Below are 20,235 nucleotides of genomic sequence, written 5' to 3' on the forward strand. Positions count from 1 at the left end.
ACCGGTTTCTTTGCCGTTATTAAAAATGGATGCCTTTCAGGCATTGTGGGAATTAAAATCCATAGGTCCAGGAGATTCTAACTTGACAGAGGAGATTCAATCATCAATGCCAGTCTATCCTTTATCCCCTACAGGGGCTCTGCAAAGCACGATACAAGTAACTTCCTACCAAGAAACTGTCAAAGGAACAGAAAATGCCTCTGGTTAGAGGAACTGATTTCTTGAAAGTGAAATTCCCCCACCCCACCCCCTGTGCTTATTAAATGTGGAAGCTGGCATATCTCCTGCAATACTGACTTTTCTCCATTAAAACTCTCACTTTTTGTCAATAAGGCATCTTCATATATCCACGAGAGAGGGAGGACTGATTTGATTCAGTTTGCATTTAAAGGAAAATCTATCAAATGTGTACTTTCTGGAACAATAGAAGAATAGAAACACAACCATCCTTCAAAACTGGAATTTTGTATTTAAGTTCTCTAAGCAATCAGTGTGTGTGTGTGTGTGTGTGTGTGTGTGTGTGTGTGTGTGTGTGTAGGAGGGAAACAAGCATAGAAATGGCATATAATTAATTAAATTTGCAGACCGCCCTTCATCCAAAGATCACAGGGCTTCCCAAACTTAGGTCTCCAGCTGTTTTTCAGACTACAGTTCCCATCATTCCTGATCACTTGTCCTGATAGCTAGGGATGATGGGAGTTGTAGTCCGAAAACAGCTGGAGACCCAAGTTTGGGAAACCTTGTGCTGAAAGATGCAAACTGAATCCTGGAGACAACAGCTGGATGAGCCTAGGCTGATTCTGAAATGTTTTCTGTCTAGAAACTCTTGATCAGCCTCTACTCACTCCTGGCTTAAGGTCAACTCTTAAGGGAGACACGCTTTAAAGCCAGGGATGGTTCCTCCAGAAACTGTTAAGCCTGCTCCCATCACACCCATGTGTGGCCATTGATCAGGAATGATGGGAACTACAGTCCAGCTGCATCTGCATCCATTCTGCATCCCTACTTTAAGGATTCCCTGCCTGCCATCTTGTGTTTTTATTTAGAGCCTTGTCAACTTTAATTCCACGCTCTTTTAAGTGCCCAGGGTCCCTCTTGCCACAAGGAGAATATATGCTTCACTCCAAAGCCTTGATGCCACTGAGCAGGCAGGTGTTTCATACATTTTACATTATTGTCTTTCTAAAGATCCATTAGCACGCCATCTTCCAGTCACAGAAGCTGCAATTCTGGCCGCTGCACTTTTAATACAGAACCACGGCGCTGCGTTAAGGCTTTGCACTGTGAAACCAAGCGGAGTTCAAGAAAGGCAGAGCTCTTTTCAGAGACCCTTAAAAGCAAGACTCCTCTGCTCCAGTAAGAACCACTGGGTTGGTAAGACACAGGGCTTCTTGTCATTTCTTTTGCTGTCCCTTCCCCCTTCCAGGCACTCGTACAGAAGCCAGAGATGTATAGGAGAATGAATTGCAGTCTGGTCAAGCCAAATGGTAGTTGGCTGGCTCCATTTTCAATAACGTATTAAGCATTGATCTGCACAATTGCTGTGGGCTTTAAAAAAGCAAATCTAGCCCAGAGAGAGAGGGTATTTTTCAGTTCTCATTCCCTCATCAGAAAACCTTCCGTGCATGCCAGTGGTAGGTGGGGTCAGAGGCAAAAAGGGTTTGCAGCAACAGATGTGACTCTTAACTTTGTATAGTAGGCTACAATGCTGTTGTTTAGTCGTTTAGTCATATCTGGCTCTTCGTGACCCCATGGACCAGAGCACGCCAGGCACTCCTGTCTTCCACTGCCTCCTACAGTTTGATCAAACTCATGTTGGTAGCTTCGAGAACACTGTCCAAACATCTCGTCCTGTTGTCCCCTTCTCCTTCTGCCCTCAATCCTTCCCAACATCAGGGTCTTTTCCAGGGAGTCTTCTCTTCTCATGAGGTGGCCAAAGTATTGGAGCCTCAGCTTCACGATCTGTCCTTCCAGTGAGCACTCAGGGCTGATTTCCTTCAGAATGGAGAGGTTTGATCTTCTTGTAGTCCACGGGACTCTCAAGAGTCTCCTCCAGCACCATAATTCAAAAGCATCAATTCTTTGGCGATCAGTCTTCTTTATGGCCCAGTTCTCACTTGCATACATCACTACTGGGAAAACCATAGCTTTAACTATACGGACCTTTGTCGGCAAGTAGGCTACAATACTGCCACACAAAAGACAGAGGAGTGTGCATGTCTCCTCCAGTCAGGCAAAAGCATTCAAGGAGGGCACAGGACTGGTGAGAGGTGCGACTTGGGGAAATGAAAACACAACACCCTGCTTTCCTTAGCCTTCCATCCCCAGTGATTACTGGTCTAAAACAGCTCCTTAGGAATCAGTCCTCTGTACACACTACTTTGGCAGCAAGCACCATCAAACACAAGCAGGATTTATGCATCTAGAATGTGAAATAATCAGGCCAGATTAAGATTGGTTGAAGCCAATTAGCTGTGCTAATTTGGGCAGAAGGGAACAGAAAAACATGGTGTTAATAGTACAAAAATGCAACACTCTGGTTCAAGGAACAAAAAGTTGATGCCTAGAAGCACAAATTGCCCCCTTTGCAGAAATTTTATACTTTCTTATATATCTCTACAACAGCTATGTGCAGTAGGCCAGGCTGAGAGTTGGTGCCTGGCCCAAGGGATGAAGTGAGCAAAAACAATGGCTTAAGTGAAAGTGATTTAAAAATGTGAAACTACACATGCTCAAGGGGTTTTTTAAATCAAGTTTGGCAAAATATTTTTTGAGCCTCTACAGCAGGCATGGCCAAACTTGGCCCTCCAGCTGTTTTGGGACTACAATTCCCATCATCCCTGACCACTGGTCCTGTTAGCTAGGGATGATAGGAGCTGTAGTCCCAAAACAGCTGGAAGGCCATGTTTGGCCATCCCTGCTCTACAGGCTCAATAATTTTTTTGTTGGTCCACAAAAGCTTATGTCGCAACTTTTTTTTGAAACACCACATTTTGCGATACCTTATTCCATGTGTTCAGTTTCTGGGAGAAGGTGACCCTATTTGGGGAATTGCACCGCAACTCCCAAACACCTCGATCCTGCCTAGCCTGCTGCTCTTTCTTCTTAAAGAGTTCTTTATCTTTGAACCAGACTTGAAATGGGCAACACTTCAACCAGAAGATGTCTTCAAGGAGATGTCTTCCCTCTGAAGGCCCTTCACATAGAAGACTGCCCTCTGTATGCATGGTCTCCCTATTCATATGGCTAATGCCTGCCAATTTTGCAGATTGCTACAACCCAATCCAATTCAGTTCATAGTTTGCACAGAGCAATCTTCAAATGCCTGCAGGTCTTTTTGTTCAGCAAAGCACAGTTGAAGCTGGAGGCTGTTTTGGAGATATGTTTGGTCTAGAAATGCTTTGCTCTCATTCACATCCTGACACACCAGAGCATGGAAGCCTGCCTCTCTCTTTTCCCCGTTTTTCTTTGGAGGTATTTAGTTGCTGGCTGGCTGCTCAGATGCTGACTGACAGTGTCCTTGAATTGCTCCTTGCAAACCAGCTGCAATAAAGTCAAATAGGAAAGAGATGGAATGCCTTCTTGCAGTCTTTGAATCCATTCTTCCAGAACAAAAATGAGCCTTCCAATGAAAAGTTAAGGTAATGCAAATGGACCAAGATACAGCGGTACCTTGGAAGTCGAACGGAATCCGTTCTGGAAGTCCATTTGACTTCCAAAACATTCGGAAACCAAGGCACGGCTTCCGATTGGCTGCAGGAGCTTCCTGCAGCCAATCGAAAGCCGAAGAAGCCGCACCAGACGTTCGGGTTCCAAAGAACGTTTGCAAACCATAACACTCACTTCCGGGTTTACGACGTTCGGGATCCAAGGTACGACTGTATAGATTTCGATACACACTTACCTGCAAGTATGCCTCACTGCACTCAGTGAAAACAAAAAAAATTCCTTCCAGTAGCACCTTAAAGACCAACTAAGTTAGTTCTTGGTATGAGCTTTCGTGTGCATGCACACTTCTTCAGATACACAGTGTGCATGCACACGAAAGCTCATACCAAGAACTAACTTAGTTGGTCTTTAAGGTGCTACTGGAAGGAATTTTTTTTGTTTTGACTATGGCAGACCAACACGGCTACCTATCTGTAACTGCACTCAGTGAGACTTACTTCTGAGTAGGCACACATATTGTATGGCTAGTGTCACATTTTAGTCACTAGGTGGTACTGTATTAGACTTAAGGCTTGCAAGATCTCCTTTGTTAAAAAAATTAGAACTCTGGGATCTACCAACTAGAAACTAGTGCAAAAAGCACACCTTTAGCCTTAAACTATCTTGAACTGAGGAATTTTGTTTTCAATACTAGAACTAATTGGAACTCACAGTCCTTTCACGAAAACATTCACCCCTGGTCATTCCAAGCTTTCTTCATTTCAGTAGATCAATTTTGTTGCTTTTGCTCCTATCATTAAAAACTGAGAATCAACAAACTCTACTAATGTACTGCAAATCATCCCAATATCATCCAGTAGATCCTGTTCTACAGAAACAGCAGTTATCATATACTTAGGTCACATCAGTATTTTTTAAACCATAAAAACCAAACTTTTTTTATTGGAACAGTTTATTTTGTCCTATTAAACAAATAAGGCAAGGTGTTTAAAACTCAAAACAAAGAACTGTATCATACTCAAAAGGAACATGTAATAAAAAGTTGCTTTCATACATATACAAACTAAGGATTCCAATCCATTCTAATATGTACAAATCAGACAAATCTCTACAAAAGAGAAATTTCAAGTTACATTGGGTATGATGTGCTAACTTCATTACAAAACATTAAAGCGACTAACTTCACATTTAAGTCTTTCACAGAACCAACAACCAAACACTTGATTTAGGGCGGTGGGAAGAAAAGATGGCAGCTTATCCGGAATGCTTCAAGCTGTGTTTATGGACCCATGAACCACGAGAATGAGATTTCATAAGTATAGGAATACCTTGCTTTAAACACTGTTTGCTCTGGACAGCATTCTTTCAGAAGAAGTCCCTAAAATTACAATCTGGGTGATAGATGAAGTGGTATATTCCTGCAGAAGAATTCAAAATAAGAGCTGGAGTCTTTGATTATGCTGAATTTACTGAAGATGGCTTCCTGATGCTGAACTACAATAGCAGGAATCCAGCAATTCATTCTCATATCTTTTAGATTGGGGGGGGGGGGGGGGGGATGGGACTACGTTACTGAGACTGCTGTGCTTTTTCATTCACTTGCTTCCACAACAAAAATAGTAATATTTCATTAGGAGACTCATTAAGAGTCTGGCTGGTTGCAGACAAGACATGCCAAACACATGTATTTCCCTGCTACCATGGCACATATTGTAAAGGCAAAGATTCTCAGCTAAAGGACCATCTCCTTTATGTGAGAGCAAGTTCCTCACCTAAATACCTGAATGTGAAATACTGTGGGGTAGGCATCATAGCCAGAGGCAAAAGGCACCCACTTTAGCAGCCATCTGGCTTCATGGATTACTGAGAAAGGTCCTCCCACCTGATTCACATAGTCGAAAATTCCATTTAAAGCAAGGAAACAGTAGATGGAGGGGGTGCAAAATAAATTTACTTGCGCAGTAAATAAAGTTCATTTCTGCTGCAGGTAGCATCCCCTCACTTTACCCCTTTGCTTGCACCTCCATAGTTAAATTGCAAATGACTGGCTTTCTAGCCTTTCATGGCAGATTTCTATTTGCTAGAACCATTAACAAAAACGAGTATTTCAAAAGGTTAGCTTGCGTTGCAAACTGTACATACTTGAACAGCAGCTGATCAGCATGGCTTTACAGGGAACATAATTACTTTGGTTTATTTTAATACTTCTCTTTCTGTCACTGAATTTGTACAACCGGATTGCTAATTTCTGCTCAGCTTTTTTAGGGCGTCTCCATCCAGGGCAGTGATGGGGAACCTGTGGCCCTCCAGCTGCTACTGGACTACAACTCCCATCATCCCTGGGCATTGGCTCCCAGCGTCCTTGCGTGTTGGGAGTCACAACAACAACATGTGGAGGGCCAGAGGTTCCCCACCCCTGATCTGGGCTAAGCCAAATATATCCTTGGCCAGGTCGTTAGAAAAACCACTGCTCTTCAGCAGGTGGTCTTAACAGCAATGCTTCCCTATATTTTTGAAAAGAGCTTGGGCTCTGCTTACAATGATGACAATCTTCCTTCAGCAGCAGGAAGGGCTTGGATGACTTCACCCTTCCCCACTAGCTCATGAAACGTAAACTTGGTTCAGGTCACACTCACCACATGCAAAAGAGTGCATGCCCTATGGTGCAACTGGGATGAGAGTACAGCATTAACGGCCACAGTGGAGCTGGGATAAGTGAAGAGGAGAGATTGGAGGCTAGGTCATGATCTCTTCCCCTCACACACCCTAAAAGGTTAGTATCAGAGTGTTTAATCCTCTGCTGCAACCAGAGTAGAACAGAAGTTACACACGGGCTGTCACAAATTTTCAGGCCCTGAGCAGCAAGAATGGAAGTGTATCTGCACATTTCTGCCTTTATTCCAGTTTATTATGCTGCAACATCAAGAACTGTAGAGACTGGCTAGGATGCAACAGGCATGCCGCCTTCCAGCCACAAATGTGACATTTTAGCAACCCGCTTACTATGCACCCTCTGAAGGTCATGGGACCCTCTGAGGAGCAATGTATGAGGCACAGGGAGGCTGCTGCTGGACTGGAAGACTCTTGTGCTCCCTTCATTCACATGTTGACGCAAGAGGCCCTTTTACAGAGCTTGGTCATTGTGTTCTGATACTTGTGAAACCTGGGAAGGCCAATAACCACAGGCACATTCCATCAGAAATTTCTCTTGTGCAAATCCAACAGCAACGAGTGAGAATTGCACAGAGCATCAGACACACTCTCACACACTTTATTTTAGCAGGAGTCCTGCTGCTTAGAAATGAATGAAATTGCTTTATTAAGCTTGACACATCAAGCTTTCCTAAAAGGGCATTCTGAAATTATTCTTTTGAGCCAACAGATTGTTATTTTAATCTTAACTGACATGCTTAACCTTTCCAAATAAACAGAAAAACACATTCTAGTTTAAAATTTAAAACTAATATTGCAAGCCTCAAACAAATTAAGCTCAAAATAGCAAAGCCCATAAACATTCACAATTCCTTAAATATTTCAAATCTCTCATTATCTCAAGAGAGTTCGTAATTTCCTGAGTTGCAAGTACTTTGACATTCCTCTGCTGCAAGGAATTCTGAAGAAATACAAAGTAGGATTCACGTTTTCTTGAGTGATGGGTTGGTTTCACATTAATATATTTTAAAAATACCAAGAAATCACTCAAATGTTATCAGCATTCACTCATAAAGTACACAGTGGAAAGGATATAAATATAAGCCTGAAATTCAATGCTTTAAAAGGGGGAATGTAAGGCATGGGACTTTTAGAGGCTTTTGGAAGGGACAAAAAGAGTTTATATTCCTTTTCAAACGCTGGAGCAGGTTGCATATTTTTGCCAGTGAATCACTTTTCTTTTAAAAACCTATTTCCAGAGTACCATTAAACAGTAACAGGGGGAAGTTTAAAGAGGGAGCAGTTTAATACAAAGTGGTTGCTGCATAAAGGAGATACGGAAGTTAAGCTATGCATCTTTTATTGGGCCAAATTAGGCGAACAGACAAGTGTGCAAGGTTTCTGGTTTCACAAGCACTTAAGAGTTTCACAAAAAGAAGCATACGTTTGCATCCTTGCAGTCCAACCTAAGTGCATCCAACAAAAGACAGCATTTTACCTACTTTGTTTTCTTCATGAACCAATGAGGCAGCCTTACACCACAGGATGGGATAAACCCACAAGGCAGAAAACAGGCCTGTGAGACTGACTGGCCATCTGAGCACCAACATTCTTTTAGTCTGTTTCCAACTGTTCCTCCAAAATATATAGACAGGGTCCAAAAGTAACAGGACTTCTCTGAAGCAACATGCGATCTATTCAGAACACATCTAACACTGAAACACAAGCATAACCTGTTCATGAGGACTCCACATAATGGCATTCCTGAGTTTGAAAAGGTGCTACAGTAAATGGAGGAAGCAGCCACTGGCTTGCTTTGCTTTGCTAACACATTGCCATTGTTTGCACACAACGCTAGGCCAGGCCATGGCTTAACACACAGCAGGCATTTTGCTCCTCCCTGGTCCTGTTGCTGTTGCACTGCATCGAGTTAAGCTGCGATTTGATTTAGTGTGTCTTCTGAACCTGGGCTCATGGCTTAGCTCTCTCCAAATCATAAACCATAGGACAAACCTTGGTTACAGCATGTGGTTTGTCTGTGAGAGCTAAATCACAAGACTGGGTTCAGAGGACACACTAAGCCAAATCATGGCTTTGCTCGGTGCAGCCCAGCAGATTGACCAGAGTAGGAACAAAGCCACCATCTCCTCTCTGGGAATTTGTTCATGCTAAGCTATGGTTTGGCTTAGTGTCACGTGAAAACCGGACCATTTAAAACAGAAATCCACCTACACAGTAGTCATAGAAGCGCAGTTTATTGTTAGGGATGATGGATATCTATTCTACTGGCAGGCTTTCCTCAGAAGTTCTGCTGGCGTCTCTTCTTTGCTTCAATGGCATCAAGAATAGGCTGCCGTTTCGACTGATACCTTTGGCGAACTTCTTCTATCTCCTGCTCCATCATGGGGTCAAGCGCCCCGAGTCTTCTTTGAAGTTCTTCAACAGTCCAGTTTCTCAGCTGAAGGAAAACACAAAAGCATTGAGCTTGCAACAGCAGAAAACCTGGAGCTTAACAAAGGGCCTGTGCTGGGAAATTTACTCTGCTTCTTCTGAGCAATAAAGTAAAAGGGCTTTACTTTAAGAGTAACAATTCTGAATCCCATTAAATTTACTGACAAAGGCTACAAACAAACTTTGGCTTAGAATCCTGAGTTGCCTTTCCATTTCTGGTGAAAGGTAATTATAATTAATCCTTTCTCCTTGCAGTTGTTCCCTGCACCAACTTCCATGCCGTTCTGGAGAGTTGCCCCAACCCTCCAGAACTAGAAAAAGCGTATCTTGAGAAGGATTCCTCTTAAGGGATGTCCCAAGCCTCGGACTGCAGAAACTCAAAACTTTTTATGTAACGAAACATCTTCACAAACCTTTAAATACACAAAATACAGATAACACTGTGCTTCTACCTGACTTCAATGGAGTGAGAAAAGGGAGTTTAAACCTTTTAAAAAAATTAATGAATAAAGTAGGAAGGAAACCATTTGCAATATTATGTACAGTTACACATTTGCTGTAGAAGGGTGAACATTCTCAATTCAGCCACTGTAAGTCTGTTCCTTGAATATGGCTCCACCGCTCTCAGATGTTTGGTGTGTGTAGCCTATGAAACAGCATTCTTTGCAGCAGCCCCATAAACTGTGGGACTCCCTCCCCAGAGGTGCATCTGACAGCTTTACTATACAGTTTTCGGCAAATGCTGAAGACACACCTCTTTACCTTGGTTTTTGACACGTGAGGTGTATATTTTAAAGAGTTTTATACCCCACCTTTCCTCCAAAGAGCTCAAGGCAGCGCACATAGTTCCCACCCACCCATTTATCCCCACAATCCTGCGAGGCACATGGAAGTGAGAGCGAATGGCCTCAAGTGAGCTCCACGCTTGAGTGGGGATTTAAATCCACTCTCCCTCACCCTAGTCTGAATCACCAGCAGCAATTTTTCATTAGCATTTCGTCAACAATAAATCTCACTTGACTCCATGTTGAGCACTGTCTTTGTATATATGGAGATTCATAGAACTGTAGAGTTGGAAAAGATCACATGGGTCATCTAGTCCAACCCCCTGCAATGCAGGAATCTTTTGCCCAATGTGGGTTGAGTCTCATGCTCAACCCACTTCCCACCACAAGTAATAATCAGCTGTGCCTTTTGCTACCAAGTAGTGGACATCCACATAATTTGTTTGCCCAATTTGGTGTTCCCAATCTTCTGCTTGGATCAAAATCCCAGGGATTACTAGATTAGATGGCAGGGAATGAATACAATCTTTCATCACCAAACAAGCTGGTGGCTGAAACTATTAGACTCCACTCCAAGGAGAGAGGTGGTGTTTCCTTTTAAGCAGTGCCTGGCCTTGTTCCAATTAGTTCAGACCAGAAACAAGACAGTACCAGTGCATGGCTTCTGGGCTGTATATTATCTAGCAGCCTTGTCTGAAGCTTGCCTTAGTTAACACAGAGATGCAATGAGTTTCATCACATCAGCACTGCAAAGTAGTATTGTGGATCATGCTCTAAATCCTCCTGGTTCTACAGGGTTCTCTCATACAGAAGACACCCCAAAGTTGTAAACAGTAATGAAGCATGACTTTGTGGAATTTCATTATCGTCATTATTTGCAACGTAAGGTCTTCTCGCCTCCTCCACCACCAGCAACTGCTTTAAAACTTTTCAATAATGCATAGAGTATTACTGCACAAGGGAAATAAGTACTTTAGCAAGAGGGCACAGATTTTTGCCTATCTTGTAAGGAAGTTGTTCATTAGGGGGGGGGGGAGCACTTCCCCCATCAGATGCATTATGCATGCACATTAACACAGCTTTAGCTGACAGCCCTTTAAGTTGATGTATGGGACCTGCTACAATTCTATGCTAATTGTATAACATCTGTTTTAAAGAAGGTGATTGTTCAATGTTTAGCCCTCAGGAGCTGAAAGAATATAATAAAGTATAACAGTAAAGACAGAAAAAATTAATTCAGTGCTGAGGGTGTATATAAAGAGATCAGTCAGCCCTAACCATTAAATGACTACCAGATGTTTAACAGAATTTTCTTCAAGCCTTAGAGTTCTTCTGAATCTCCAAGAGGCCGTCGTCCTGAGTGTTTCAGGACATAGGATAGAGATTTCCAGTTTTTGTTTATTTTGCCAGGGGACTATTTTAAAGGAATCCTGCCTTGAGAGTTTTTACTGGTGGTATATGTATGGGGAGAAGCCTTCTTTGAATGTGTAAGGGCTCACATTTTGTAGAAGGGGCACATTCTGGTTCCACCCCCAGGTCTCCCATTTATGCCATTCCCACCCTCCTTCCTGGCCTTTGCACATTCAGTGTACAACCAGGGCCGGGGCTTTTTCGGCTGTGGCTCCGATCTGGTGGAACGCTCTGTCACAAGAGACTAGGGCCCTGCGGGATTTGACATCTTTCCGCAGAGCCTGCAAGACAGAGCTGTTCCACCAGGCCTTTGGCCAGGGCACAGCCTGACCCCCTCCTTTGGTAATTCACAGAACTCTAGCCCAATGGTTGCCATCAATTTGATTTGAACTGATTTTATAATGAATTGATTTTAGAATGCTGTCTTATTTTACTGTTGTTAGCCGCTCTGAGCCCGGCTTCGGCTGGGATATAGATAAAAGTTGTTGTTGTTGTTGTTGTTGTTGTTGTTGTTGTTGTTGTTGTTGTTACTACAGGTTTGAAGAAGGATTCCAGTCATGTTGAGCTGAACATGCAGAGCTTTGCACTCAACATGTGACAGGTCAGGGGAGGAAGGGGCAGGGCGTGGAGACCTAGTGTGCTTTGCAGTTGAGTAGAATTTGATCCCATGTCCTCCTGTTCCAAGTTCAACACTCTAGCCAGTGCAGCACTCTCAGTGACAGGTAAGAGGAGAAGGGAGACTATTTAACTGATTGCACTGAACACAGACGTGTGTCAAAGGTTCCAAGTACAAGGAGTGGGGGAGATTTTACTCTCCACATTTTCACTGCACAACCAGCCCTTCTCTGTTTTAAGTATACCTTTTGTACCACTCCATACACCAACAGTCACATTATTTAGGTTCTCAATGGTGTATATACCTTGAATACCTGATAAAATCAATTCTGGATAGCTGCGAAGTTATCAGGTAGCTTTGTCACTACCCATGTTATTTCTGCACCAATATATAATCCATACTATGCAGTAACTTTCCCACTGCCAACAAAGAAGCCAGCTCTACACGGACAACAAGTGTGATTGTTCTTCCAACAGCTACATGGCTTCTACTAATGTTGGTTCTGCAGCAGGGGATACTGAACACACTGTCCTCCAGATGTTGCTGAACTACAACTCCCATCATCTCGGGTCAATGGTCATGTTAACTGGGGCTCATGGGAGTTGTAGTTTAGCAACATCTGGAAGGCCATGGATTCCCCACCCAGCATTTATGCACACACAGAAATTTAATAAAATAACAACCAACCAATTTAGTGTAAGAAAAATTATTCTTGTTTAGTCTATAATACAATGATAATGAGAACTAGTGATATTACAATTGCCTGAGGAAAAAAATCTATGCCAAGTCAGCAATTTTATAGTATACATAAACATTTTTAAAGGAAGCAATTTTCTTATTCCAGGTAAAAAACTACATTGCACTTTGGAGCGAGATTTTAAATCCCATATTAAAGAATGATAAAATATGGATTTGATACTTGGTTATATCATTTCAGAAGGCAAGACAGACTCTTACAGCACTCCAACTGACATTAAACACAAAAAGTGAAATAATTCAGTATACAAATCCTCAAAATTAATACTTTATATAAATGCTCACACTGCTGCTTAAGTGGAGACAGACTGTCTACATGCTCAGAAACGAGAATGTGGCTACTGCAGTTAGCACCGTTCATGAATAAAGTTTAGATCAATTGAGTACGCCCTTGAAGCTTTTGGCAGTGATTGTGTGTCAAAAGTATCCAAAAATACACCGCAAGCTAAAGGGCAGGAGGTCCAATATCCTCTCCCTGTGTGTATTAAGGCACGTCTGCCAATTAGTACTTTTTAATAGATATGGAAAGGCAAAATAAAAATAGGTTGGGAGGGCACAACCCTTCCTTATGTTAGCTATAGTGCCTGCATGAGAAGAGAGAATATTATGCCTTTAGGATCTAAAGAATTACGATCTATCATCATAAGTGATGATAATTGGTTTTCTCCCCCTCCCAACCTTGGCATATTTATGCCCATCATACCTGCATGCTCCAATCTTAGGCTCCATGACTGTCAGATGGCTGCTGGTGGACAGTCATTTGGGAGGTGCATATAGACCATGGGTGCCCAAACTTTTTTCAAAGAGGGCCAGATTTAATGAAGTGAACATGTGTGAGGGCCGACCAATGTCGTTGAGCTTTTTTTGGATTTTACCCCAGGACGTATACTGCCACGGAGGCCGGATTAGGCCCCCAAAATGGACTTTGGACACATGCCTGATATAGACCAACGAGTCCCTTAACAGCCCAGGAAAATGCATGCTAGAGGGGAGGGGAATAGGGCTTTTACGTGCTACAGAGATACCCCTCTCACCAGTGTGAAGGGTAGCACTTCGCAATCTTGGAAATAGCAGTTTTCCTGATAAGGGTGGTTATCCTGATACAAAAGGCAGCCCCATCCCACAATTCATCTCCACTGCATTCTGCGACTGGCTTATATCCCCACTATTTCACAGCGCGAAATAAATGAACCCATGAAAATCCTTTGCATTTCTCTGTGTGCGCTCTCTTTGTGTTATTTGTGCTATTTATTTGCATCTTGCCCTTCCTCCCAAAGGAGCCCAGGGCGACAAGGAAGCAGCGATTAAAACATCTTAAAAACCATTCCAGTACAGATGCAGACTAGGGAAGATCTCAAGTTAAAAGACTTGTTGAAGGAGGAAGGTGCTCAAGCTAGGTGCCAAAAAGATAACAGAAATGGTGCTTGTCTAATATTCAAGGGGAGGGAATTCCAAAAGGTAGGAGCCACAACACTAAACGTCTGGTTGCTGTGTATTTCACAGAATGGACCTTCTGATAAGATGGTAGCTGCAGAAGGACCTTGCCTGCAGAGAACAGTCACTAAATTAGTACATTAGGAGATTATCTTTCAGGCGTTATGTGCATTCTGTTTGCAGATACTTCTTAGTACTGCGATCAAAATTGAACTGGTTCATTTCCTCTTGAGCTAGCTCTCCTCAACACTCTTGCTATTATCAATATTTGATCAACCCAACACCATATTGTTACTTTAATTTTTATAATTTCTTTGCTATTACCATATGTGCTCAAATGAATACAACAACTGAGGTGAAGCCTGGAAAGCGGGGGGCAAGTGTCATTAAATAAAAGGTTTAAGAGCCCAGTTGGTCAAGTCAAGCAGGGAGTCTGAGAAATTGGATTCTAATACATTTTAAGCAGTAATGTGGGCCATTAACATGTCTCCACTTAAACACATCAGTCTCAAAACAATCCATTTCTGCCTATTCTGCAGCCTATGTACAGAATTCTATAGAATTACAGGGTAGGGCAATACAAACTTTGCATGCTTATGGACATCACTACACTTTTCCATAAGTTTGAAAAGAAGGGGACAGAAGGACACAATTGTGCAAGCATGCCTGCAGAGCATCTGGGTTGTAGTCATCATCTTTGGACCAAAGGCTGAAGAACACAGCCTTAGAGAACAAGGTGAAGTGCCATCTTGAATCCCCTTGGCCCAAAAGGGGAGTTCTACAGCATGTATTTTTATTTTTATTTGCACCAAACACATAAGAAACATCTTTGAAACCTTGAGATTTTGACCCAGGTAGTCTATGTCAATTTTCTTTCTTGATGTCCGCATTTAAAATAGTCTTTCATCTGTCACAATAACGTGCCAGTAGAACACTGAGCTTTACTGAATCTAAATGAAACTGGAACAGTGAAGGGGAATACATAACACAGCAAAGCAGACACATTAGTCACAGTTCATACTCTCAAGGGCACATTGCTCAACAACTTTATAGCACTGCGCCCCTCTTTTGACCTCTGGAGACCATTTTATAACAGCTACATGGTTGTTGCCGCAAGATGGAATGGGCAGATTTCAATTTCCAGGAAGAGACTTGCTATAATATAAGCCAAAGATAGGAAATAATTTCCCATTTCAGGGCCCTTAACTGCTCAGAAAAGGTTAACACATGCACAAAGTAATCCAATACCTATGCATTTGTGGGGCTTTGGTAAAGTAGCAGAGCAATGACCTGTGGCCAAGACAAGTATAGCTGAAAAGAGAACATTTGCAGGCCTCTCCAGAACCATGCTGAATGGCTCTGACATTTCCAAACATACCATTTAAAATAAAGTTCTAAATCCTAGACTAAACATTGGCAAAGTTATTTGTTTACAACTTCATAGATAAGTCCATGGAGTGACCCAATAAGTCCAGAATGAAAAACTCTGGAATTCCTGGTTTATGTAAATAAAGACTGCACACCCCAACCCCCATGTACATTGGTCTATCAGAAGCTAGAAAAGCTTCTTATTTTTATGTGTCTGTCTGGTACTGCAAAAACAGAGTCCTGTCAAGTGCCTTATGGGCAGAGAGAGATTAACCTAGCAGGTTAAGTTATTTCAGCTGGGTGTGCAATGTGGCTGTTGTCTCAGGATAACAGGTCTGGGACAGTAGCATCCAAAGTGGAACAGACTCCCCCGGAAGGTTGGCTCCCCTTCACTGTCTAAGCAGATGTTGGATGGCCACTTGTCATGGATGCTTTTTAGTCAAAAGGAGGTTAGACTAGACAACCCTCTATGACTCTTGACTGTGTAAACAAACCACACTTTGCCTGGTGGTGCCATTTAAAAGTGAAGCACTTGCTCTGTGCTCTTCTGAAGATGATGTTTGTGGCAGTTTTGTCTTCCACCATTATTTTAATTATATTGCCACGTGGGAAGTGATTGCACAAGGATCGCTACAGAGATGAAACTCCACAACAATCCCCATTATTCAGCACAGTGCATTTCTTTTACTTTTTGCTGGATGGGCATTTTGCTGCTTGTTGTCGTGTGGAGATGCTGCTGTATCCCTTTTTCAAGATGAAGGGACTCATTCATTCCCTACTTTCCACCAGCAATACTTCCATCACTTCACAGTACACATGCCCTTTTAAAATGGAGCAAATTATAGCAGTGAATCCTCCTTTTCCATGAAGCAGGCAGCACATAGTGCAGCAAGCACCGGACGGGCCTTGCAGGACTACATGAAGTGGGAAAGCAGAAAAAGACTCATCTCAGACTGAAAGTCTTCGGAGCCACTGCAAGTCAGTTGCCAACTTTGGGCAAAGGCGGACCAGTAGCGTGGAACAGTGCAAAGCAGTGTCAAATGTCAGAAAATGCAGAACTATTTTTAATCATACAGTCCCAGACTTCTATTAAGTGAATGGTACACTTCGCATCATTTGGAATCTGGGATGACTAATTGTCCGTCATCCAGTCCAGAATGATTAATACTGAAGTGCTTTATCTCAAACAGAAAGAGGGTACTTTGATTCTCTTCAAAATTTAATAGAAGACTTCTCATCTAATTCAAAACCTTTGTGCATGATGTCTGCTGAGTAAGAAATGAGATTTTCGGATTCACGGCGTTATTCATATTTTACATGTATCTTGTGGCTGATGCTCACTCACTGAACACCAAATAGGTTACATGATTCAAGGGCAACAAAACAGATGTACGTACGACAGAGTAAGAGCGCATAAACACAAACGTTTTACTTTCTATAGTCAAATATATGAGAGCAGAAAATCACAAAAGTGACTTGCAAGGTTGCCAATTCCACAGGGCTCTTACCTGTGGAATATATTTTTTAAAGGCTTCCTGCAAAAAATGAATACACATATCCCACCTTTCCAGCAGGGAGTTCAAGGCAGCATACATAACTCTCCCTGCTTCCCTTTAACTGCTCAGTTGACAGGGGAACAGCTTAGAGTGGAGAAATGGAGGTTGGACTGCCGTCAAAAGTTATTTTTATGAAGCCTCACTCAGTTGATCAGTGGGCCACATAAGATTAAGCAGTGGGAGAGAATCTGCACAAAGCGCAGTCATAATCTGCACATTCCCAAAAGCCTATTGGGGATTATGCATATTGGCTGGGAAACACACACAATTCCCTCTTAACAGTTGGATTATGAGCACATTCTCCATGAGGTCTGGTGAAGGTGCACAATGTGCTGTTATGCATATTAACCACTCGATTTACATTCCACCTAACAGAATGATATAGACAGATTACAAAATCTGTGCAGGTAGGAGAAAAAAGCAGTAGCCAACCCACTTTACCTGACATCAAAGTTGGCAATGGTAGGGAAATGCAACTGTTAACAGGAAATATGTTGCACTTATTATAAAACACTGTATTTCTTCTTTTATGCTTAATTTGCTGCAATCATTGGCAAGAGCTTTTTAATGCTTATGTACCCATCTAAATTCTGTAGGGAACCTTCAAGTCAGCTTTGATTTGTGTATCAGTGGGAAAACTGATTATTTGCTTGCGTCACAGGAGCAGCAAAGATATGGATCAGGAAGGCGTCTTTCAAATTACCTAACTCTCTTCTTTCATCAAATGCCAGCAGCATAGCCTATCGACGTATCTGATAATACAGTTTACACATTGTGTACCACAACTAGGAGTTGCGGAACTAACCAGTTCTTTTTTGTCTGCCTTTTTTAGAGTGGTATACTGAGGAAAACCAGCACCACTTTGAGAACGCTCAGACAACTCATTTATTGAAGCTGTGTCACCCAGAAATAAAATAAGCTTAAATCAAAATGGCTCTGTTGAGAATCCAGGCATAAGCATCTAAAGCAGCATTGTTTACAACAGTACTTTGTGAGGTTCCCTTAGGGGATGGGCAATGAGGTTGGAGCAGGTGGTGCTGTTAAGACAAAATGAAGTATAAGTGGCAGTCAAAGAAAATGTAAGAGTGAAGGAAGGAATCAGGCATAAAATAAAGTCCAAGTATAAGAATCACAAAAACATTAAAGAGAAAAGGAGTGTTTAAAGTATCACCAATTTTGTCAAGCAGAATCAGAGAGATGTCTTGTTCTCATTTCCCCTTTGAAGCCTTAAGAATGCCCCCAGCGTAACATCTCCGACTCAAAGCAAGCTCACAGCAAAGCAATTTTGGACAAGGATAACACTTCTTTCTCCAGGTCTGTGTGTCTGTCCCATTGTCTCTACCGAAAAACGTACAGCAGAGTTCTCCAGGCACTAGTCTTCTCTGATGCTTTGCAGTTGAAGGGTAAATGCAGAAGACGTGTACTCTCACTTTTACTGCTCCCTCTGAACAAGAGGTGATGGGAAGTAGGCAAGCCATGACTTCACCACAGATCTGACACTGTGCATGGTGACTGATGCATCAGGCAAGGTGCACACAGTTAAGTTACAGTGAGAAGGAAGCTTGTCCACATCAGAATGCACACTACTTGGTTGGGTATGGCAGTGACCTGGGACTCAGCAACAGGGACTGGCCTTCAGGGTCCACACCTTCAGCAAGCAGTTTTGAAAGTATGCAGCATTATATAAAAATCAACACCCCAGTACGTCCAAGTCTCCCCTTCACAACAATCAATACAGAGCAAGTAGCAATAAGATGCCAGATTTGACCCTGGAAGTGGTTATATTTCAGTTTCTGGCAGTATTGACCCTGGAAGTGGTTGTATTTCAGTTTCTGGCAGTATAAATAGTATGCTAAGTGCTTGGGCATCCCCCTGGGGTGGAAGGTATTCTGGTTACAAGATTACGAACACCTCTGCTTCAATAACCTTAGCTAAGAGAGCTCTGTAATCAATACATTTAAGTTCTCTTTCACATAAAAGATGCATGAACTTCCACTTTCCACTAGCTATGCTGGCCGGGTACAGACATGCCTCTCCCAGGCTCCTCACTACAGTTCACCTCCTTCCTCTTGTCCCCTTTCATAGCAACCCCAGTCTTGTTCTAGCCCATGACGTTTCATAGCAATTGGATTTTGGAATCATAGCACTGTAGAGCTGGAAGGGGCGACAAGGATTATCTAGCCTAACCTCCTACAATGCAGGAATCTTTCGCTTGAACCCATTACCCTGAGATTAAGTCTCCTATTCTACCAGCTGAGCTATCCCGTTCTCATCCCAGTCCCTCTTCCCACAGTCACCATCACTTATAAGAAAAAATATATATATTTAAGATGGCATTGATTTTCTTAGCATCCAAGTTGTTTCTATAGGCCTATACCACCTACTTATTCTGTAGGATTTAGCAACCATTCTAGAACAATGGCTTTCAAATAACTTTCCATGGAGCAAAAGTTCATCTGGTGTTAAGCTAAGTTCGGTAACAGAATGAAAGATGACTGAGAAGCAGCTTTGCCTGCTATAATGATGGTCCTCCGCCATCTTTCCTGCATGACCAGGTAAGAGTCACAGGTTCTTCATCCCATTCTCAATTCTGACTCCCATCTATGGAATGCTCACCTGGGATCATTTGCACAACAAGTGATATATGTCATGTAAACAGGCTGAATTGTGTTTTGTTGAACTTTATTGTTTAATTGTTATTTTATATATTTATCATTTATATAATCTTATTGTTTACACTGCCTTGAACCCCCCCCCCCCCCGAGGGGCAACATAAAAATGTTCTCACTTTCTATCTTTCAGAGGCAGACAAAGAAGTCAACACTTTTTCAAGATAAGCAAAGCTATTAAAAGATACTGAAACAGCAAACACCAGGTCTCAGAAGTTTGATATATACTTTTGTGTATAATTTTTCATGGGTTGTGGGGAGAGAAGTATAAAGCTATGTGAATGGCTGTGAGGAAATTCCTGTAAATTTACAACACAGATTTTATTAATCTTTCAGAGGAAGCGAAAAATAAAAACCTTAGAACAAGCTTCTGCTTTTAATGCAACTTAATTATTTAGGTTCACTGTGGGCTACAGCATGCAACACAATTCTTAACAGCTTGTATGTTGGATTTTGGTTCAGGATGTTCAAAAGTGGTGGAGGGGAACCATTTTGCTCTAAACCACAGCTCCCTTAACAAGGAATAAGAGACACACTTAAGAAGACCCAGGGGACTTTTACACATTAGCAAAACAGGATGGGAACAGGTTTGGGATCTGTTCAGCTGAACTCATAATATGCATTACCTAATATGGTTGAGAGTGGGTGGCAGTTCTCATAGAAAACAAAAAGTCTACCAAACCAGGAATGTACACATGGTACCCTAGAGGCAACTCAACTGTTCTGATGTCTTCCTGCTACTTAAATAAAGGGAGGGATCTCAAGAATGTGAGGTATATACTGGGGCAGAGAGGAGGACTCTGAGTACTTCCCACAAAGGGCTTTTCCTGGTGGGCAACAAGGGAGAGCCCTCCTTGCACACAGCATAT

At 42.2% G+C, this 20,235-nt stretch overlaps 1 protein-coding gene across 3 annotated transcripts in view; it reads right to left on the reverse strand.

Annotated features, from left to right (window-relative positions):
* Positions 1 to 5,207: 5,207 nt before the first annotated feature.
* STK4 (serine/threonine kinase 4) overlaps positions 5,208 to 20,235 on the reverse strand; it is a 61,669-nt gene continuing 46,641 nt past the window's right edge. For all 3 annotated transcript variants that reach the window (XM_077929259.1, XM_077929258.1, XM_028735052.2), the window contains one exon: positions 5,208 to 8,779. In XM_077929259.1, the coding sequence (XP_077785385.1) occupies positions 8,621 to 8,779 (159 nt within the window). In that variant the 3' untranslated portion in view covers positions 5,208 to 8,620. The remainder of the gene's footprint in view (positions 8,780 to 20,235) is intronic.

This window comes from Podarcis muralis, chromosome 5 (genome assembly GCF_964188315.1).
Source record: "Podarcis muralis chromosome 5, rPodMur119.hap1.1, whole genome shotgun sequence".
Classification (NCBI taxonomy): domain Eukaryota; kingdom Metazoa; phylum Chordata; class Lepidosauria; order Squamata; family Lacertidae; genus Podarcis; species Podarcis muralis.